This window comes from Hippoglossus stenolepis, chromosome 9 (assembly GCF_022539355.2).
Source record: "Hippoglossus stenolepis isolate QCI-W04-F060 chromosome 9, HSTE1.2, whole genome shotgun sequence".
Taxonomy (NCBI): domain Eukaryota; kingdom Metazoa; phylum Chordata; class Actinopteri; order Pleuronectiformes; family Pleuronectidae; genus Hippoglossus; species Hippoglossus stenolepis.
This window is the reverse complement of record NC_061491.1, coordinates 5,861,887-5,882,051: the sequence shown is the minus strand read 5'-3', so window position 1 is coordinate 5,882,051 and position 20,165 is coordinate 5,861,887. Positions and strand designations below refer to the sequence as shown.

At 38.3% G+C, this 20,165-nt stretch overlaps 1 protein-coding gene across 2 annotated transcripts in view; it reads right to left on the bottom strand.

The window, feature by feature from the left end:
• Positions 1-7,441: 7,441 nt before the first annotated feature.
• The window catches only part of hk2 (hexokinase 2), a 34,194-nt gene continuing 21,470 nt past the window's right edge, over positions 7,442-20,165 (bottom strand). For both annotated transcript variants that reach the window (XM_035165873.2, XM_035165874.2), the window contains 10 exons: positions 19,601-19,834; positions 17,262-17,566; positions 17,008-17,156; positions 16,139-16,258; positions 15,550-15,645; positions 14,156-14,255; positions 12,938-13,121; positions 11,612-11,767; positions 9,621-9,857; positions 7,442-8,489 (listed from right to left, as the gene is read on the bottom strand). In XM_035165873.2, the coding sequence (XP_035021764.1) occupies positions 8,345-8,489; positions 9,621-9,857; positions 11,612-11,767; positions 12,938-13,121; positions 14,156-14,255; positions 15,550-15,645; positions 16,139-16,258; positions 17,008-17,156; positions 17,262-17,566; positions 19,601-19,834 (1,726 nt within the window). In that variant the 3' untranslated portion in view covers positions 7,442-8,344. The remainder of the gene's footprint in view (positions 8,490-9,620; positions 9,858-11,611; positions 11,768-12,937; positions 13,122-14,155; positions 14,256-15,549; positions 15,646-16,138; positions 16,259-17,007; positions 17,157-17,261; positions 17,567-19,600; positions 19,835-20,165) is intronic.

Here is a 20,165-nt window from a genome sequence, read left to right as displayed (position 1 = left end):
CTGTAACATGGAGTTGCCAGTTCACACAACAAGATTTATAGCCAGGAGTTTTGGAAGTAGCTACAAAAGCCCCAGATTGGATGGGGTGAATGTAGTGGTGGCATGTGTCCTTACTTTTGTGTATTGCTTTTATTTGAAGTATAGAAATGAATGTAAGCAGTAGGCTAAGTTTGAACCCTATGAAGTAAAAAATGTATGTGTGTTATCATCAAATATGAAGTTATTTTAACAGTTATTAAATTGTTAATGGCAAAGTCAAAAGTGAATTACCAGGATTTGCAATTCCAATACTACAGAGCCCCTGAATTTATTTTATCTCGTGCACACAAGTTATAATCTTGTGGGAACAAGTTATGTCGAAAGATGTTTGTGTTTAAACCACTCAGATGCACACAGCCACCAGATTTGTACCATAGTATGAAGAAAACTCAGCTGAACTTATTATCACCCGGGAATACTATCTAATGAAATTGTTCCTGCACAGAGACACAGGATTATCCGGATTCATTTGCACCCCATACTCAAGGACGAAAAGCTCAGCCGACGATAGGACTATGTTTCATTCATAATACTTGAGCATAAACCAAAACAATCATTACAAAATGCTCTGAATGGTGACCTCAGTCTGCAGTTATGAGTGTAACCAAAACATACGTCTACAAACGTCTTTGTCTATCCATGACCTCACCTTATTCAGCCTTTCTCTTCATACCAAAAGGTTAATTGACCTGAAGTATTTAGATGATACCATTTCACAGACATGTAATTTGTTATTATTTCCACCATGCTGTCTTTACCACTCTTGCAGCTACATTACAACTATCTACCTCCGTTACTATTGTACAGGTAGATTGGTAATGGAACTGTAAAAAACAATCCTATAGTTAATACTTCTAAAGCAAAATAATATGATAAAAACTAATATTATACGTCAAGCTTTTACTGAAAAACTGTGCCTTCAAACAATAACACGTACCTCCACAACATTGCAAATGGACAACCACATAACAGTCAAATACCTCAATATCCAGCAGTCTATACCCTCCGCCTTGATGACTGATTTATCAAAATCACAGACACTTAAGTACTCAAGTCGTCCGGTGCGTAAGTAAGACAAAGCAAAACTTAATTTATCAATCCCAAAGTGATGAGCTACAACCTCAGTACTCTCTCTTCATATTAAATCAAACAAAAAATGTGACATTCAGTAAAGTGTTACGGCTGAAGAGCGTTCATCCTCAAGAGCTTGTCTTTGCAAACTCACCCAGTTTAGCGGCATGTTTCCAGCTGTAATGATGCCCTATACTGGGCTTGATCAGCACTGTGAGTGTGTTCTGTAAACCAGACACACTGGCTTTTTAACTTTTAATTCATCAAAAAAAAAAAATGTGTCCATTACTACTGAAAAGAGTCTTGACAAATAATTCAGCAAATACCTCTCCTTTTATTACATTTTCATTTAGCTGACGCTTTTATCCAAAGCGACTTACAATTAGTGCATTCAACAATGAGGATACAAACCCACAACAACAAGAATCAAGCAAGTATAATTTTCTTCAAGAAAAAATTTCTTGACAGCCGCCAATGATGGTTTTCAGCAATTACACTTTCACATGTAACAGCCACGTGTTGCTTTTCTTTAGCCTGCCCTGGCTGTGACTTTTTGCGTTTATGACTAGTATCACTGGCTGGAGGTTCCCCAGCCCTGGTTTGAAAGTCTCCAGGTGGACGTTTATTGTGTTGCACGCTGTTGTTCACATTAAGTGTTCAAAAGCTGCTTACTGTCTCACCTTCACCCAACTACTAGGTTGGTATAAATGTTGAATTGAACAGAAAGTTTCATTTAGTTGTGGAACTCTCACTGTGAAAGAAGTTTGTCCGTTTATATAAGAATAGACGGTGAGACAATCCAGCCTTAATAAGATAGACTCAACCGCTACAGGTTGAAACACTCTTCAATGTTGGGAATAGGGTTGAAGGTTTTCTCAAGAATGTAAAATAATCACTGTAGAAATACAGTAAAAATCACAGTTTTTGGAAAAGTTAACAGATCAAGTTGCACTATTCAGTAAGTAAAACCATTTGCTTTCAGCATTAAAAACAATTCTAAGGGCAAGGCCATTGATGCTTTGATTTTGACAATGTCTTTTACATACCTCTGTCTTGTGAGTCACATTTTTGCCAACTATTGGATGTTTCGGATTATTAATATTAGAATGTGATAATATTTTCAGGATAAGAACAATACTCAAGAACATTGTGTTTGAATTGGAAGAAAGACAATGAGGACCATTTGGGAACTCAATGTGCCTGATAAAACACCTGCATAGTTTATGATTAAAGAACACACATAGGGAGTTGGCATGGCGACTGTTCCCCTGGAAATATGTCAGTCGTAATGTAGTCTCAGGTGTTATGTCTGCAGCACTGTGCCAGTTGGCAGACAGGCGGTGAACTTACTATCTCAATACATTCACTACACATTCAAAAACACTGTGGAGGGACACAGGTGTTCACTTGGCTGAAATAAAGTGTTCTAAAAAGCCATACGTTATTGAAAATAAAGCATGCTTAACTTATAGAAAATCAATTCTTATTTTTCCTATTAACAATATTATTAGTGTTTTCTTGTTTTCTGTTCAAGAGTTAGTAACTGTCTGCTCCAAATCTTTTGTTGTCTTGAGATATAGACCATATTTACACAGCAGCCATTTACCTCTGCAATCACGCTACTGAGAAGCTCAGGTTTATAAGTCAAACAAAAACTTCAGAACAGTATTTGAGCTCCTCACCCTGAGCATGATGTCAGGAAAATGGCCGCCATGTCAATATGGGCTACTGTGTTATTGTATATATAAGAAGAGTTTTATTTATGACTGTGATGTAAACAAAAGTATTTTAATAAAAAACTGATGAGAATATACTTAGAACAAAGCTAGTCTACAAGTAAATACAGTGCAGTGTTTGTATGCGAGTAAAAAAGTTGCTATCATTCAAAAGACCTAAAGCACAATTATGAGTTATATATCCACAAACATACAGAATCTGCGTTGTACAGATACATCTACAAGCGCCACAACCAAAGAGCTGGAGGTGACAACAGAAGGATTTCTTTCACATGAATGTTAAAGTGGGAATCTTTGGTGGTGTGTTCTGGTGCCATCTTTATTGCTAAGCAGTCTCTGGTGTGGTGTAACTTGAACGTGTCAATCTTGTCCTTGATATCACTATCACTAGTGTGTAGTTCTGTCCTGTTCGGTAAAGCCCAATGCTTGTTTGCTGTTGTAATCACTTGAATGTGTTGATGTCACAAGCAGATGCTCCACATTATTGTCAGTGAAAGAATTCTGTGGTGACACCTCAGGAGAACCATGTTGCTACTGTATGTTTGTGGCTTGCAATGATAAAATTGTCCTGAATGTTGTCCTTTAAGCTTTTGACCCAGTGATTGTTTCTATTCATGTACTACAATTTGACTCATATCAGCTGTTAAAGATAAGTATATTATTGAATTGAAGATTTTTTTTTTTTCTTATCTTCATCTTCAACTTTTATTATATTGAAATATGGGACTATGAGAAATTTGCATGGAAGAAGGAAAACTCTGCTCAGATGAGCCGTAACCTCAAAGCAAGATTGATGGAAGATGATTTTTAAACTGTGACTCCAACAGCTCCTTGGCGTTCACGAGTCGCCCTGCCAGGGTAGCCATTAGTGGAAAAATGCTGCCGAAGTGGATTATCCATGACGTAAATTATTAACTCTGATAGATGTAATAAATGACGAGCAGCACATAGAATTCCATGTGGCAGTGTGCTGGATCAATGTTAGTGGAGCTGTGATATCTGTGATAGTCAATCCAGTAGATGGGGAGGTATTTCAGTTTTATGTCATCCTCCGCTCAAATGATGTGTGATTGTACTTCAGGTGTAAGTGACAGGTATAGGTGACAGATGTGTGTCACCCGTACCTGTCACTTTCACTGAAAAGATATTTCAAACTGGATTCTTTCTTAGCTGCATTTGTGGTGGGTGATATGGCCAAAAATGTTATGAAGATTCAAATCTACTTATCACAATAAATGAGAAATTTAGAATTTCAAGTGATTTTTAGGGATTTAAATCTTCTTCATATAAAGATATAAATATTAAAACAAATATATGGTTATATATGCATAGCAATATATATATATATATATATATTGCTAGTGCATTATGTAACCACATATTTTGTTTTAATGATTTGCCGCTCATTCTTTTACTATGAAGAAGAGTTTAAAAGCGCAACCTTCCTCAGGATATATATATATATATATATATATATATATATTATATTTTGCAAAGGATGAAGTGATCTATAACATGTTTTCATTTGTAATGTGTCCATTATCTGCAGTGTATGTTTTCTTTCTGTTGTGGGATGTTACCAATAAATGTTTCACCTATAGGCGGATGTGTTTCTGTGTTATATTAACATACTGAGGCAGTGCATGGGCCTGTAGTACGAAGCAGGATTTGTGCTTATCAGGTTTAGTTTCAAGTCCCGCGAAGCTCGTTTACTTCGTAACGGGGTAAATCCCCATGGTAACTTATGCTGAACGGCTAACCTGGTCCGGAGCAGGTTAAATTGGAGTTAAGAGATCAACCTGTTTAAAAGAGCTGCCCACTGACCAATCAATTCCTTTGAAACATGACCACCGTTATTAGAGGATCCCGTGGAGCTGGGAATGGATGGTTATTGTTAGAGTCTCTGAGGAGGACCAAGGTCTTCAGAGACCCACAAAACCATTTGAGCTACTCTGATGAGTATCTTAATGAAAGATATAGATTCTCATCAGAGGGAATGATAAACCTTTGTCAACTGCTGGAGCCGAACATAACCAACCTGACAAGTAGGAGCAATGTGTTCACAGAACCACAGACTGTCTGCATTGATCTACGCTTCTTTACTTGTGGGAGTTACTAACATTGACGTACTGGGTGTGTTAGCGGCGGGATTACCAGACATAGATTATACTTTTATTCTTCCCTTTAAGTAAGTTTAGCCTATGAAATTGAATATTTATCTGTAATTGGGGATAGATAGTTTACAGATTGACACTTCTATTTACATTTAAACGACAGGTGGGCTCTCTAATTGGTGAACCACTCCTGTGTCTGAAATGACACCTAAACCAGAGGCTTCCTGATCAGCTGTTAACGCCACTGTATCCATGGTAACACTTGCCAAGGTTCTGATGTACAGTTTCCTTACACATAATACACAAATACGGTATACATCCTGCAATCATCCTGTGCCACTGCACTTTACGCAAGTATATCTTTTCTCTACAAATAATATTTATCCCTAGGTGTATAATATTTACATATTCTCAACATTTTTATTTAATTCATTTTTTAATTTTCTATTTTATTAAATGTAATACTTTCACATGTTCCCTTCTCTACCTCGTATTGACTACCTGCTGCTGTGACATTTTTGAATTTCATGGGATCAAGAAAGTTTATATTTTCATATCTTACCCCATCTGAATCTCATCCTATTGTAAATGATCTTATCTTATCTTTTTTATCTTATCCTATGTTCTTATCCAATCTTATTTTATCTTAAAGGGAATATTTAGAAATGTTGAATTCATGTGCTGTAATGAGTCGGATACTAAAAGTGAGGAACCAGCTGATAGACCAAACCACCTTTGTAAACAAGACTGGAGCAGGATATTCCACAGTGGTAGGTTTTTGTTTTGTTGCTGTTACATTGCATATGTTGTAATATAATTGTGTAATCTGACCATGTCATGGGAAAAAGCTATTCACACAAGGTGTTTCAGGTGCAGTGCTTTCTGTGGGAAGGAAGAAAAACCCAACAAGCTTAACATGGGCACTTTAAAATCTACCTTTCATGTAATTAAGTAGTGTAACCAACAGAGTGACATTAATGATGTGTTTGATGTCATGTTTCTGTATTTTAGGAGGCGGGGGATGTTCATTATGGTTTGATGCAGGACCCTTTTACCTGGGGCCCTTTGAACAATCCTGCAGATTAGAAAACCTCACAAGCAGTGAAGTTGCAGATTGCCCTGACTTCTCCCTTTCCAAGAGTGAAGGAGAACCTACAGAGGCCTTCCGGTGAATTTAAAAAGGTTTAAGCTCTATTTGATTTTCCATATACTGGGTGACCAGACTCCGTGGGGAACTGTGTACCTATAAAGGGCTCAGAGTAAGATAAGGAAAACCCAATGGTTTTCAGTGTCAGGTGAATATACACTAATGTAAACATGATCATGAATATTCCATTCCATTTCTGCTGATAGAGCTTCAATGAATCCGACACACTAGACCTTTAATACGTTTAGTATTTGAGCTCTGGCATGAAACAACCTCAAAGAGCCTGGTGCCACAGGTATTACCCTGATTACTTATTTAGCTGATTTTTTCCTTAATTTCCTGCCTGTTTGTTGGCTGATACATCATTTGAAATCCACAATAGCAGTTGAAACTATGCAGTGTGGGAACATGGAACAATATCTACAACATCCGTTTCATCTCAAACTATAGAAACATCTTGGACATTTATGACATCTGCTCTTTGTGTGGCAGATGCAATTCAGAGGACTGAACGGTCTATTATAGAGGTCTGCATACTGGAACGATAATAATGCTGTTTGAATCTACAGTAACACTAATTAAGCTAACTAAGCTGTATTTTCTAAATCCACAACTCGCAATCTGCTGTGAGCTGCTCTGAATGAGTTCATATTGCTCTGTGAATATATGTTGTTTCTAGGCAGCAAAAAGCAAAGACAGGTTTTTGTTTGAATGAGAATGAACTCTTAATAAAGAGGAATAAACATAATAGTGTAATCAGTGGGAACATGTTAGATTGGACACTTATGAACCGAGTGGTTTAAGTGACTTTCATAGTAGCTTACTTCAGTAACTTAATGTTTGTTTAATGTTTCTCTCTACTGGATACAATGGATGCATCACATGTCCACATTTCTCAGCTCAGTACAAAGACGCATAAGTTATATTTTAAATACAGGAAAATGAAATCACCCTACATAAACATCTTTGTCTCAGATAAAGTCTGTATGACTTCTGGTAAGATCTCTTTGTTCCAGATGCTGGCACTATTTTTTTAGTGAAAGCAGTTCCATAGTTAATGTCCCTGAACCTGTGTCAAGAGAGAAAAAAAAGTGACTGCATAGACAGTCTCCTCTTAAAAGTCTGTCTGTTGACACTGTAGCAGCAGAACTGAATGGAGACAATCTTTCATCATCTCAATATTTTGATGAAAATGCTGTTGTCTCTGGAACTTTTTCCCCCTAAATAGATAGTTTGTCCTTTTAGAAGCAAAAAATGTATAAAGTTTCAGAGCACAGGGAAGATTTTAAGAAAAACAAAACGTTTGGTTTGGGGATACAGAAACAGTATGGTAGTAGTGCACAAGTCAAAAAGCATTTATTTCATAAAGAGAATTTTGTGATTAATGGTATTTCAGGTAAACAACAAATTCTCATCAATCTACTTCACTCTGATTCAGTAATATTGTAAAATTTCTCTCTAAAGCAACAGAGCAGAACAGACATTTTTTGGTCTTTGTACAATGTACCAGCTAAAAGGTGGTAATTCATGGAATTCAAAAGAGAAAAAATAAATAAACATGTCTAAAAGTACGGAGACAAATTGCTCTTCAAAAGCTCGTGGTAGACATTTGACTACATGCTAAGAGACAGCACTGGGCTATGCACAGAGGTTTGAGACATGTGCTAGAACTGAATAACATATGACTAAGCTTTGGTTCCAGTTATGTCTCAGTCAGTCCTGGTCAATCTAACGTGTTTCTTATCAATGGGAGAGGCTCAACTCAAACTGAAGTGACAAGCGATGTAACATTAAGAATACAAAGAAATCTGAATGCAAAATATAGTTTTAGGATTGAATCTGCTTCCTGGTTCGGCTATAGCGTAACTACTCACCATTTCTTTCCAGCTTGTTGTATTTTCTTTACTTTTCTTTTCATCATGGAGCACTTTGTAATGTTCATAGAGTCAACACAGATCACAGACGTCATAAACAAGAAAAAGAATGATCAGATTGTAACAGACATATTTAATAGAAGGTGCCACTCGTCTAACATCAGCTGACCTCTTAGTGTCAGCTCACACCATAAATATGTTCAAGCCCATTCTCACAGATGCATGTGAACCCCCACACACAAATAAATTCAAATTAAACATTTAGGAACAACAGAAGAAAACTCTAGTTTTGTATGAATGTAACTATGTAGCACAGAAATCAGTCGCAGTACGATTCCACCAGACCACTAACGTCTTGGTTATTTAATGGTGACCTTCACTATTGACCCTACAGGCCACAGCTGTGATCAGCGCTGCTCCCTTCCCGCTTCCGTCCTCTGACTTGTGGAAAGTCACCTGACACTGCGGAGCCAAATCCTGCAACGTCTCTTGCATGACACTGGAGAAACTTCAGGAGAAATGAGAGCGAAAAAGAGAAGAAACATGAGTTACATGAAAATCTCCCTCGGTGCTCAGATGTTGATTTTTATTTAACACTGGATAAATATGACATAGCTGTTCCAAGTCCTGAAACACTTGAGTTATGCTGCTATAGGCCGAGATTGCAGGGGGAACTCCCATCTTGCACTGAGCCTCTCTCTCTCTCTCTCTCTCTCTCTCTCTCTCTCTCTCTCTCTCTCTCTCTCTCTCTCTCTCTCTCTCTCTCTCTCCCATACGTTACATGGTTTACAAAGTTTATATAGATCTCTGAGTTCCCCTTAACATGTTTCTGTCCACTGTCTCTTTATCATCGGGAGCAGTTTGGCTGCATAAACAACACTGTAAACTGTGAAATAGTTATGATATATTTTCCTTTTATCGGAAGGCATCCCTTTGAGCAGGGGTGCCTTTAAAATCAGCTTCCTTTGTGGAACCATATTCTTTATATGACTGTGACTTTATACTGTAATATAATATATTATATACTACTGTTGAATGTAAATGTGTCAGCATCATTGTTCTTCAGCCAGTTTTCAGTGTTTCTATGGTGTTCTACATCTAAACATAACATGGTACCTGTTGCACATTTCCATTACAATATGCATTTGAAACTTTGCACAGGTTACTGCTTATCCACATCCACGCTATCTGGTTTTTGGATATGTGCTTCTGTGGAAACTGTGCAACATTGTGTTTAATTGCATGTTACATTAGTCAGATACCATGGCTTTTACCTTTTGCTATTCATGGTAGGTTAAAAGACGACTGCAGGAGTTGGAAGAGGAGTTGTCATGTATGATCAACCAAGGGCTGGAGCCCAGATAGTGTGAATACCAAACATTGGAAACTGGCTAGGCCTGAAACCTAGCTCCAGGAGTGTCAATCAACCTGGAGCCCCATATGGGGCTCGAAATCTAAATGGATCATTTGAGCACACGCTTTTCAGAAAGGTGGAGCCGGCAAAAGAGAGAGAGAGTGTGTTTTTCTAACTTTTGGGGAGACAGTTTTTTTTACATTTAAAAACCATTAAAAAGTGTATTTTGCATAATATGGCCCCATTCAAATTGTTATAGTTTGTTTGAACATAATTGCTACTTACTGAGGGTGTGTCTTATAAAGGGTGCCATCCACTCCCACGGTGATGGAGAGCTGATTCAAGTTGCGGTTCTGTCGTATCTTATCGACCACAGCGGCTAAACCAGCACCACAGAGTTGAGCCGCACGCCGCGCCACCACACTACACACCTCCTTCACCACTACGCTGTCGTCACATGTGGAGCTGGTGAGACCCAGGTGCTGCAGAATTGAGCGGACCTGTCGCATTGCCAGACGGTCTCTTTGGGGTCAGAGAAAATAACAGGTGTTATACATGTGAAAGAGATGTGCTACTTCCAGCACCAGCTAACATGACAGTGACTACATCCATTCTACGAACTTTTGGAATGAAAAGAATTGAAAGATGATCTCTGTTCAAACTGTGAGTGGATCCGTATCAGTTTTAATCCCCATTCATACTAACACACCTGAAAATGCATATCACGTGATCACAAAACGTATACTGGGCATGTACGTGTTAGTGCAAACATTTAGGCATGAATGGGCCAGAGTACGCAGGAAACATTTGGTTATTAGTTGCAAAATTGTCACAGATTGCCCAAAGAATATCTCATCTCCTACCATATGCGCCGATATATGTATCTGCCAGTGGGTGCTCAAAACAGTTGCATACCCCAACTCAACCCAACCGAGATAAACACTCAGCAAAAACACTAGCCCGAATTTGAAAAAGCCAAAGTTTCACTTGCTCATTGCACAGAACATTGGCACTCAGCACTTCATCCATACGCAAATACATAGAGCACCTCCAGCTGCACCAGCGGGGTAATCAGTACAGACTATTAGCTGATTACTCCCCACTGCTGAGGGGAGACTGACACATGGAGAGGAGAAAGAACTGAGCTGAGCTGCTACTTCACATGAAAAGGTTCATGTCGGGTATTATATGTTTGTGTATTTTGGAATATATGTTAATAAAGGAAGGTGGGCAGTGATTCTCGTCTGACTGTTGTTGGGAGACACCTGGGCAAGAGACTTTAACACTCGTAAATTCAGATTCATGCTGATCATGTAAAAACTGCTTAAAAGAGGAAGACTTTTTTATTTGTTTCAAGTTTTCATGCGTCAGAGTTAACATGACTCTGCTGTAGACTAGCAACAGTGATGTTGTTGTTGTTTTTTTGTACTTCTCAATCATCACTGCAGCTCAGATAAAAGTCAGGTAAGTTTGTAGATAAAAGAAAATCTTTTTATCAACTCAATCAGATCATAGTTGGAAATTAATAGTATCACAATACCAAATGTCTGTAAAATGCAAGTTTGAAAAGTTTACTAAAATATTCCCAACATGCTGACAAATGTGTCATACAGTAAGATATCATTAGTAGAAAGTAAGTGTAACTCATATTCTGCAAAGACTCAATACACAATAAAGGGAGGATTAGGGATTATATAGCAGAGAACACTACACCTGAGATCTCTATGTTTTGTTAGAGCAAAAAGCTGTTAGAGCTGAAGCACAGCTGGATAGTAATGACAACTGTGTTGTGTCCCACACACACTGTGGACAACAGAAAAGTCAGACCGATGCTGAGGGTGAAGGTGAATAAGGTGTCGTTATGATTGACCTAGAACATCTATATTGTTTGTGTTCTGTGTGGGGAAACTTTCGACTCTTGTGATAAAAGAAAGTAATCAGACTGTAAAAAGTGTACCGTGACCAAAAGGCAGGGTCTTGGCCTGGTTAGAAAAGAATGATTCTCTTGTCCCACGCTTTTCAAACACCAATGATAGGGTGATGGATGGCACAGGATAAAGAGCTAGTTCACCAAAAAAATGAAAAATTCACTCTATTCACCACAATGGGTGAATTGTTTGAGTCCACAAAACACTTTTAAAGTTTCAAGGGTAAACACTGTTGCAGCCAAATCCAATACAATTAAAGTAACTGGGGATCGATTCTTCAAATGTAAAAAAACAACAGCAAAAAAAGGGAGGAGAGACAGTGAAGGTAGAAGAGTCTGTAACACACACCTTTCAATCTGTGACAGGAACTTTGTCTCGAAGATGCCCCGGGTCTTGAGTTGCTCAGACAGTTGGCCTCTGAACAACAGACCCTTCTCAGTAAAATCCATTAACACGTTCCTCACTATCTCCCCCAGGTACATGCCACTGATCATCTTCTCATACCTGCCAGAGGAAAACACACAAACTCAAAACTTTCCACAGCCACACACTAATAGAGGAAAAAAAAGACAGAATTTAGGTCTTGGTGATAAAACAATATCAATAATTATTATATACATAAGTTTCATCAATAGCAATATAACAAAAGTCCTAGATCAATATATTGCTAATGCATTGTGTAAGCAAAGTTAGAAGGTATAACACATAGTTGATCTACCTCAAGGTTTTGCTGTTAATCAAGTACTTGTCTTTCTCTGCTCATTAAGAGGAGTTTTAAACCAGAACCTTCACTCTGAGAAAAATTCTGTCTAAAAAAAACCCACAATGATTATTTGAATTTTTATAATATCAATATTGACTGATATGAAAATGTTTATCTTGAGGTCATTTTTGGCCATATCGACCAGCCCTAACAGGAATAAAAATCCAAAGAAATCTTTACACGCAGCAAAGTTGTTAGACACGTGGGTTTAACTTGAGTAAATTATCAGGATGTGTGACGGGGGCTGGAATCAATAATACCAAACGGTATCAGCCCCTCTCATCAATGTATTCCCCAACCTCTGATAGGGACAACAGACATTCTACACAAGATGCTTTCAAAAAGAAAAATATAATGTGTCAAGTCAACAAAAGACAAACTAGAAATACTTAAATGTAGACGTTTAAACGTCAACCACAAAATGTGTTACTGAAATTATTTTCCACATCTCAGATAGAGGCTGCATGTCCTTAGTCTGTTCGGTCATGACCTCTAACTTATACACAGACATACACTGACCCCGATCTGACCCAATAAAGAAAAACACAGTTTCTCATCTCGGGGGCTGACATAAAGTCAGTGAGTGTTAAAGTAATCATTATTTGTAGTTGGATACCAAATTGTTCAAAAGAGCTACACCTCAACCAACTACATGATAGAGTAATACCCTGCTTTTACATTAGTATATGTATTATTATACAAAATGATAATCCAATGATGTAATACACAATAATAACAGTTACAGGGCACATCTTCATCATAAACTTTTATGATACTGCTCACAAGCTCACCACTGCTCACATGTAAATTAAAATGTTTAACCTTATATAACCTGCTGTTTTCATTGAGACTGCATTTTATAGAAACATATTACAGTAGATTTCCTTTATCAGAAATAACCCATCCCTTACCTCTGTTTACCCGGATTGTTGGAGCACTCGTCGACAATACGATCAAACTGGGTGCAGAAGTCATCAAGTTCACCACTGTCACCAAATGCTCCCCACTCCATGTTGACACACATACGACCTACATCACCATCCACCAATTCAATGTTGTGCATTTCCTCCATGTAGCAGGTGTTGGTGCCAGTGCCTATGTGGACATATATTACAAGAACTGTCATGCAACGTAAAACAGTCATTTCTTAAAGAGCTTTCTTCCAGAGAGAAAACGTGAATTTAAAAGATAAAAGACCCCTTAGTGTTAGCTTAAAGTACAATAAGGTCACTGGGACCTTTACCTTTGAATACTGAAATGTAATCCCTCTATCTTTGAGTCCAAGAGACAACTGATCAAATGTTGAAGAAATTCCCTCAAGTCGGTGTTGAGATACCACATTCAAGAGGCCAAAAACATGGTTTTTGGGGCCACTGTGACTTTCACTCTAGTCAGTTTATCCGAGTCCAATTGAACATTTGTGCCAAACTTGAAGAAATTCCCTTGAGATGTTCATGAGATGTGTTTGAGAGGTCAAGTGACCTTGACCTTTGACCACTAAATACTAATTCCGTCATCCATGAGTTAAAGTGAATTTGCCCGATGTAATAAAATTCCCAATGGGCAGTCCTGATGTATCACATTAACAGGAACGTGAGATCACTGTGACCTAGATCTTTGATCTCCAGGCACCCAAATCGAATCAGTCCAAGTGAACATTTGATCCAAATTTAAAGACATCACTTCAAGCTGATCTTAAGATATCATGTTCAAGATAAACACAACATACTTAGTGAGGCTACTGTGAACTTTAGGTTTGAACTTTGTCTACCAAAATGAAATCCATGTTCAAGTTAATGTTTGTGCCAAATGTGAAAGGATTCCCTCAAGGTGTTGGGGAGATATCACATTCTCGAGGCTAAAAATGTTCTTTGTGAGGTCCCAGTGACCTTGATCTTTTAACACCAAATTCTATTCAGTTCATCCTTGAGTTTGAGTGAATATTCGTACCAAATTTGAAGAAATTCTCTTAAGGCATTCTTGAGATATTGCGTTGACGAAAATGGATTGACAACCCAAAAACATAATGCCTCCGGCCACCGGCTGCCGTCGGTACGGAGGCATAAAAATGGCAGAAAGAGTTAGAGAGATAGACTTCCAGAGAGGAACGTGGGGGATAGAAGACTTACCTACGATGAGTCCCACCTCACATTTGGGGTCCTCATAGCCACAGGTCATCATGGTTCCCACTGTGTCATTAACCACCGCCACAAAGTTCAAGTCAAATTCCTGGAGGCAGTGACAACAAATTAATTTACAACCCTCAGTTCTGTTACAAACAAATTAACAACACCAGAGCTATGTGGTTGTGGGCGGGTGTATTGTAGTTAATGGTATCTGATGGAACTTCTAATTTAGAGCTGGACACATTTTAATGAAATAAGAGCTTGGTTACTCTTACAGTCTTCAAACAATATAAAACCAGGTCGGAATTATGTCATCATGATGTTACTATAATATGTGACAGGGATCACAATGGATTTCCCCTTCCACATCAGTTTTATATAAATGCACTGCTCAAAAAGTTAAGGGAACACTTAAATCACACATCAGATCTTGATGAATGAATTATTCAAGCGGAAAATCTTTACTGATGTAAATTGGATAATTTGTTGACAACAAAATGATGTAACAACAGTCAATGGAAACCAAAATCATGAGGGCTGGATTCAAAACCACACCGAAATTCAAAGTTAAACATTTTTAATCACATGCTGATCCAACTTGCGCGAATTTCATCGCAGCAACTCATAATGTGACTCAGTAGCGTGTATGGCCACCATTTTTCTGGGCATGCTCCTGATGAGTCGGTGGATGGTGTCCTGGGGGATCTCCTCCCAGACCTGGATCTGGTGACGGTACTTTGCGGTGTCGGATACACCGATACATAACGTCCTATAGGTGCTCAATTGGATTTACAGTAGGTCAGGGGGAACAAGAGGAACAGTCAATGGATGTGCCATCCTGGAGAAGCTGGACTATCTGTGCAACCTGATTGGGCTGCAGGTATAGCCTAATGCTACCAGTAGTGACAAGGACACTAGCAGAAGAATCAGTCAGGAAGGACAAGGAGAGAGCAATTGTCTGTGGCCACCACATGCAAAACTATTCCCTTTTGGGGGTTGTCTTGCGCGCGCGCGCACACACACACACACACACACACACACACACACACACACACACACACACACACACACACACACACACACACACACACACACACACACACACACACACACACACACACACACACACACACACACACACACACAAATCATTCAGCTGACGCTTTTATCCAAAGCAACTTACAATAAGTGCATTCAACCATGAGGGTACAAACCCAGAACAGCAAGACTCACATTATGAACCAGCAATCCCACTGCAATTTCTCTACAATGTTAGGGTTGTTTGTTACTTGTCGTTGTGAGCATACTTTTTTATTATATTCTTCAACTGTCAACCTTTACAGCCCACATTTATCATAAACGCTCAGAGAATGTATTTGTGTAATGACTGTAGTTACCTGTCGTCTGCGGACGGCATCTTTAAGTAACATAACAACATCTTGTCCCACACAGCCGCTGGCTTTGAAGCCCTTTGTCCACCTCAAAAGAATGCCCTGAAGAAATGACAATGTTGAATGATGGGTGTGGGTGTGGGTGTGGGTGTGTGTAAGAATAAATGCATCCAACTACACTGGAGACATGTGGATGTCTCTGCAACAGTGGTTGTCATTTTGTTTTTAGTTATAGGTTAATAGTTATAAGTAAAGATAAATAAGCCTTGAAAAATAGAATATAACAATAATTAAAATGTAGCAAGTCTGATTAAGAAGTCAAAAAAAGAATCAAATAGTCATAGTAATAGTACTAACAAATGAATAATACATAATAATTTGGTTCATTTAACACAAATAAAAGAAGATTACTTATTTTTTACTAATACTGATGAAAACACTTTACTTCATTGTAAAAATAATTCATTCCATTTACACGTTGGGTAAAAGCCACCACAGGAGAAGAGACAGTATGCAGACAGTTACAGTTTCTTCCAGCATATACATACATATGATTGCTAGTTGTACACTCAATGAATATTCAATCCAACCCTACCTGATCCAGTTTGCTTTGATGGCAGGGGAAAGAGAATGTAAATCCCAGAGGTAAGGATGCTCCGCTCATGCCCATGTACTCAAGAAAGTCAGCGATGCAGTACACAATGTGGCTGAAAAGCTGATGAACAAAAGAAATAATGTACAAAACCTCATAGAAACATTCGAAGGCTACATTGTACCATCTCTGAGACAAAGTATTGAGCCATTCACATTGTGTAGTGGAGAGAAAATCTTGCTACAACAAATGACTCATTACTCCTGTGAGCTGAGTATTGCAAGATATTAGGTATTTTACAACATTTTCATTGATTTCTCAGAGAACATCTTGATGACATAGATCTTTATGAAAATATCCAGGTATGTTTAGGGAACTGATATTTATGAGTTTATCAAATTTGCTGCTGATCCAAATCAATATCCAGATCTAGTGAATTTCAATGTTCATAAGGGGACTGTTGAGCTTTGGCAGAGGTATGTGCTCTCTGAGTGCCATTTTATTCTGGAAATTTACAAGATTATGCCTTTATTATTATTATTATTTCACAATGGTTAAGAAGATGAAAGAAAATCCCTGAATCCTCCCACTGATCCTGATCCATACCGCAAAACATTTTGTGGCACTCAGTAAAGTATTTTTTGTGAAATCCTGCTTTATAAATAAACAAACCTTTGAGGACATAATGAAAACTTGAACTGAATATATTTTATTAATATATCTCTACATTCTAGTATGTATGAATCAGTGTCTGACATTGAGTGTGATGATTCAACCTCTCATGACAGAGGTTCTTCAGTTTCTTCTTTCAGATTCACTTATCACTTATTGCATTTCATACTAAATTTGTTCAACCCCTGCTGAAGTTTTACCTCTTCCCCTGTGCCTTGCATGGTCTCCTGTGGGATACTGTAGATCTTGTGGTGCATGTCCACGTTGTGTCTCTTTCCACTTTGCATTCGCACCAGCAGCACCCGAAAGCTCGAACCTCCGAGGTCCAAAGCCAAGAAGTCTCCATGCTCTGGTGAGGACAATAAAGAGAAGAATTAAGAAACCATACACAAATAATTATACGCAAGATAAATTTTAATAGCAACCAGAAAGTTCATTTATCTCTCAAAGTTACCGGTTCCATCTGGTGTTGATCTGACATAGGTGGGAAGCATCTTGACGCTTCCCTGCTCATGGTTTTGTTTCGACAGGCCTCGCACCATCTCCTCACTCATGCGCTTCTTCACCTCCAGCAACTGTTCGCGGCTCAAACGTAAGGTGTCAAGGACCCGCTGACGCTCCGCATGTTGAGCAGCAAGACGGTAAGCTACTGCTGTTACCATGGCAGCACCCTTCCCACTGCCATCCTGTGACTGCAAAAAACGCACATCACAGTCTGGCACAAGTCTTCGCACCATTTTGTGGAGCCTCCTGGAAAACCTGGGGAAAAAAATTACATTTAGTTATCACTGTTTTCCTTTTTCACATGCACAGAAAAACTCAACGAAGGTTAGCTGCTTATTTATACCATGTTATTTCAGATTCAATCCTCCAGAGGAAAATACAACACAACAGTATGTGCTTCCCATATGTCTCATTGTCTTTGTCCAACAGACAAAAACTGATGACTACAGTGACATCAGTCAACAAAATTAATTTAAAGGATAGCCTGGAGATGTTACACCTAATTTTTATGGAGGGTCTTTTAAACACAAATACAAATTTAAGAAAATACATACATATGGAAAACAGCAATAGGTACACTACAAATAGACAAATACAGACAGCTAACTCACGGAAAAAGTTAATTCAAAGTAAATTAAATGCACAGGTTGTTTTGAAATGAGAAAATAAAGATGACCTGGAGCAACAGAAAAAGGTAATGGATGTAAAAAAAAAAAAAAAGGGATGATTGTTCCAATCAGAGAAAGCTTTGTATTTGAATTATCTATGTCAAAGAAAAGGAATATTGCAGTTGTGTGAGTGGACATCCTATCCCCAGGTCCCAAGACCTAAAGTACATGTTTTAAAAATGTTTTACATGAGATGGTCAATTAAAATTTACACATTTGAATATAAACAGAATCCATATTGACTTCTAGATTTAAGCTGAAAACAATTAAGTGATTCATACTGGGGCTATATGATATTAGGAAAACATGAGATATGTGATAACCGTGTTGAATTTTGCAATGATGTGACTTGCAATAAATAAGAGAGAGGAGAAAGAGAGCGAGCGGGACGGCTGATTAATGTGCACGCTGCTCTGAAGAAAGATTTAACTCATTAAGAAAAGTATCGATCATTATGTGATGATCAGTGTTGATATTGCGGTGTCATTTCAAACAAATCTAAATCAGTCAGAGCCATCAGCTGAGCCTGTGTGAGAGGGCTCCATCTGATTGGCCAAATATCTTGACATTCAGAGCGTAAATGCATAGCGCATAGAACACCATTTATTGCAGTTCAAGCAGTCATTTGCAGTACGTATATCGCGCATGTTGATATCACGATGGTGATACATTTTCTATATATTGCGCAGACCTAATTCAGACCTAAAACGGTGGTGAGTTCTATGTAGATAGACACCTCAGGACAAAAGTTGTACAAAACATGAAGGTTTTTTTTTTTAAGGTGTTTTGATAAATTATATTAACATAGTCACTAATGGGTAGAATCAAATGAGGGATTATTCTTTTTCTCACTTGGGAATGTTAAACAGTAAATTAAGCCATAAATTGAATCAGTGTTTCCCACACAATTATTATTCTATGGCAGTAGCACGGGTGCAGGTACACACACAAGAAGGCCACTCAAATGCGGAACAAATTCAGAGTGACAGGTACACAGACTAAAGAGTGAAAGATAAGTTCTCAGGTTACAGAAATTACTGCATTGATGCTACAGATGATCGTCTCCGTCCTAAACCTTCCTCTCGTGCTACTATCAGCCCTCAGTGCGGAACATGAAATTGCAAATGAATGAATGTGTCAAACTGTGACTGTAATAAATGGCAAGCAGATCATCAAAAACAATTAGGCAACAGGTTTAAAGACAGGCAGCAGAAATATCTTAAATGCAAAAAATAGTCAAATTTATCTAACGTCAATTTTGCTCAAACTAAAGGGCCTCTAAATGTATTTATCTCCAAACGATTCTTATGTGTTTTTTTAAATAACTGAATCAAAATAGATTAAATAAAGATTTTGTGACATTCCTTGAATTCCTTAGACCAAACATACACAGAACAAATATTAAATACATGTGTATATACAGTGAATAGTATGAAATCACACAATTACACAATTACAGCTGTTTGTATTCCACTCAGCTCTATTCCACTGACATGCATTCTGTTCTGCAGCCACTATACACCTGGACTGAAAGATACTGAGCCCCATTGCTTAAGTGAACTGTATATATGCATTTGTAACATACACCAAAGCACATGTGAGGGTGTTCAGGATTACTTACTCTTGATGGTTCTTGTAAACAGAGCCATCTACTCCAATAGTAGTACGCAGCTTCTCAGCCGCTTTGTTATCCCGGATTTGCCGCAGCACTGCTGCTAGCGAGGCAGCACACAAGTGTGCGGCCCGTGTTGATACTATCTGACACACCCTCTGAGTGGTGATGCAGTCCTCAACCGATGGGTCTAGACCCATGCCCCGAAGCACCTCCTCAGCACTTGTCAGACCTTCCTCATCTCTGCAGGAGAAAACAAATAATCACTACAACTCGGTGGGATCCAAAACACGTTATGTGGTTAAGAAAATTAATTCATGGATTTCTGACAAACAATATACAGGATACAGATGTGTTTGTAGTACTCAGATCGGAAAACAGCTCTGCTCATTCATGGTACAAGATTAATGCATACTGCAAATTTTGCAAAGAAATGTAAACCTTTACAATGTAAGCAACCAAGAGCTGATGTACAGTAGCTTTGGGGTGACAATCACTACTGTTTGTATGATAACAAAACACTATTGAAAAATGGAAACAATGACCACTTCTGATAACAACAACAACCTTATGT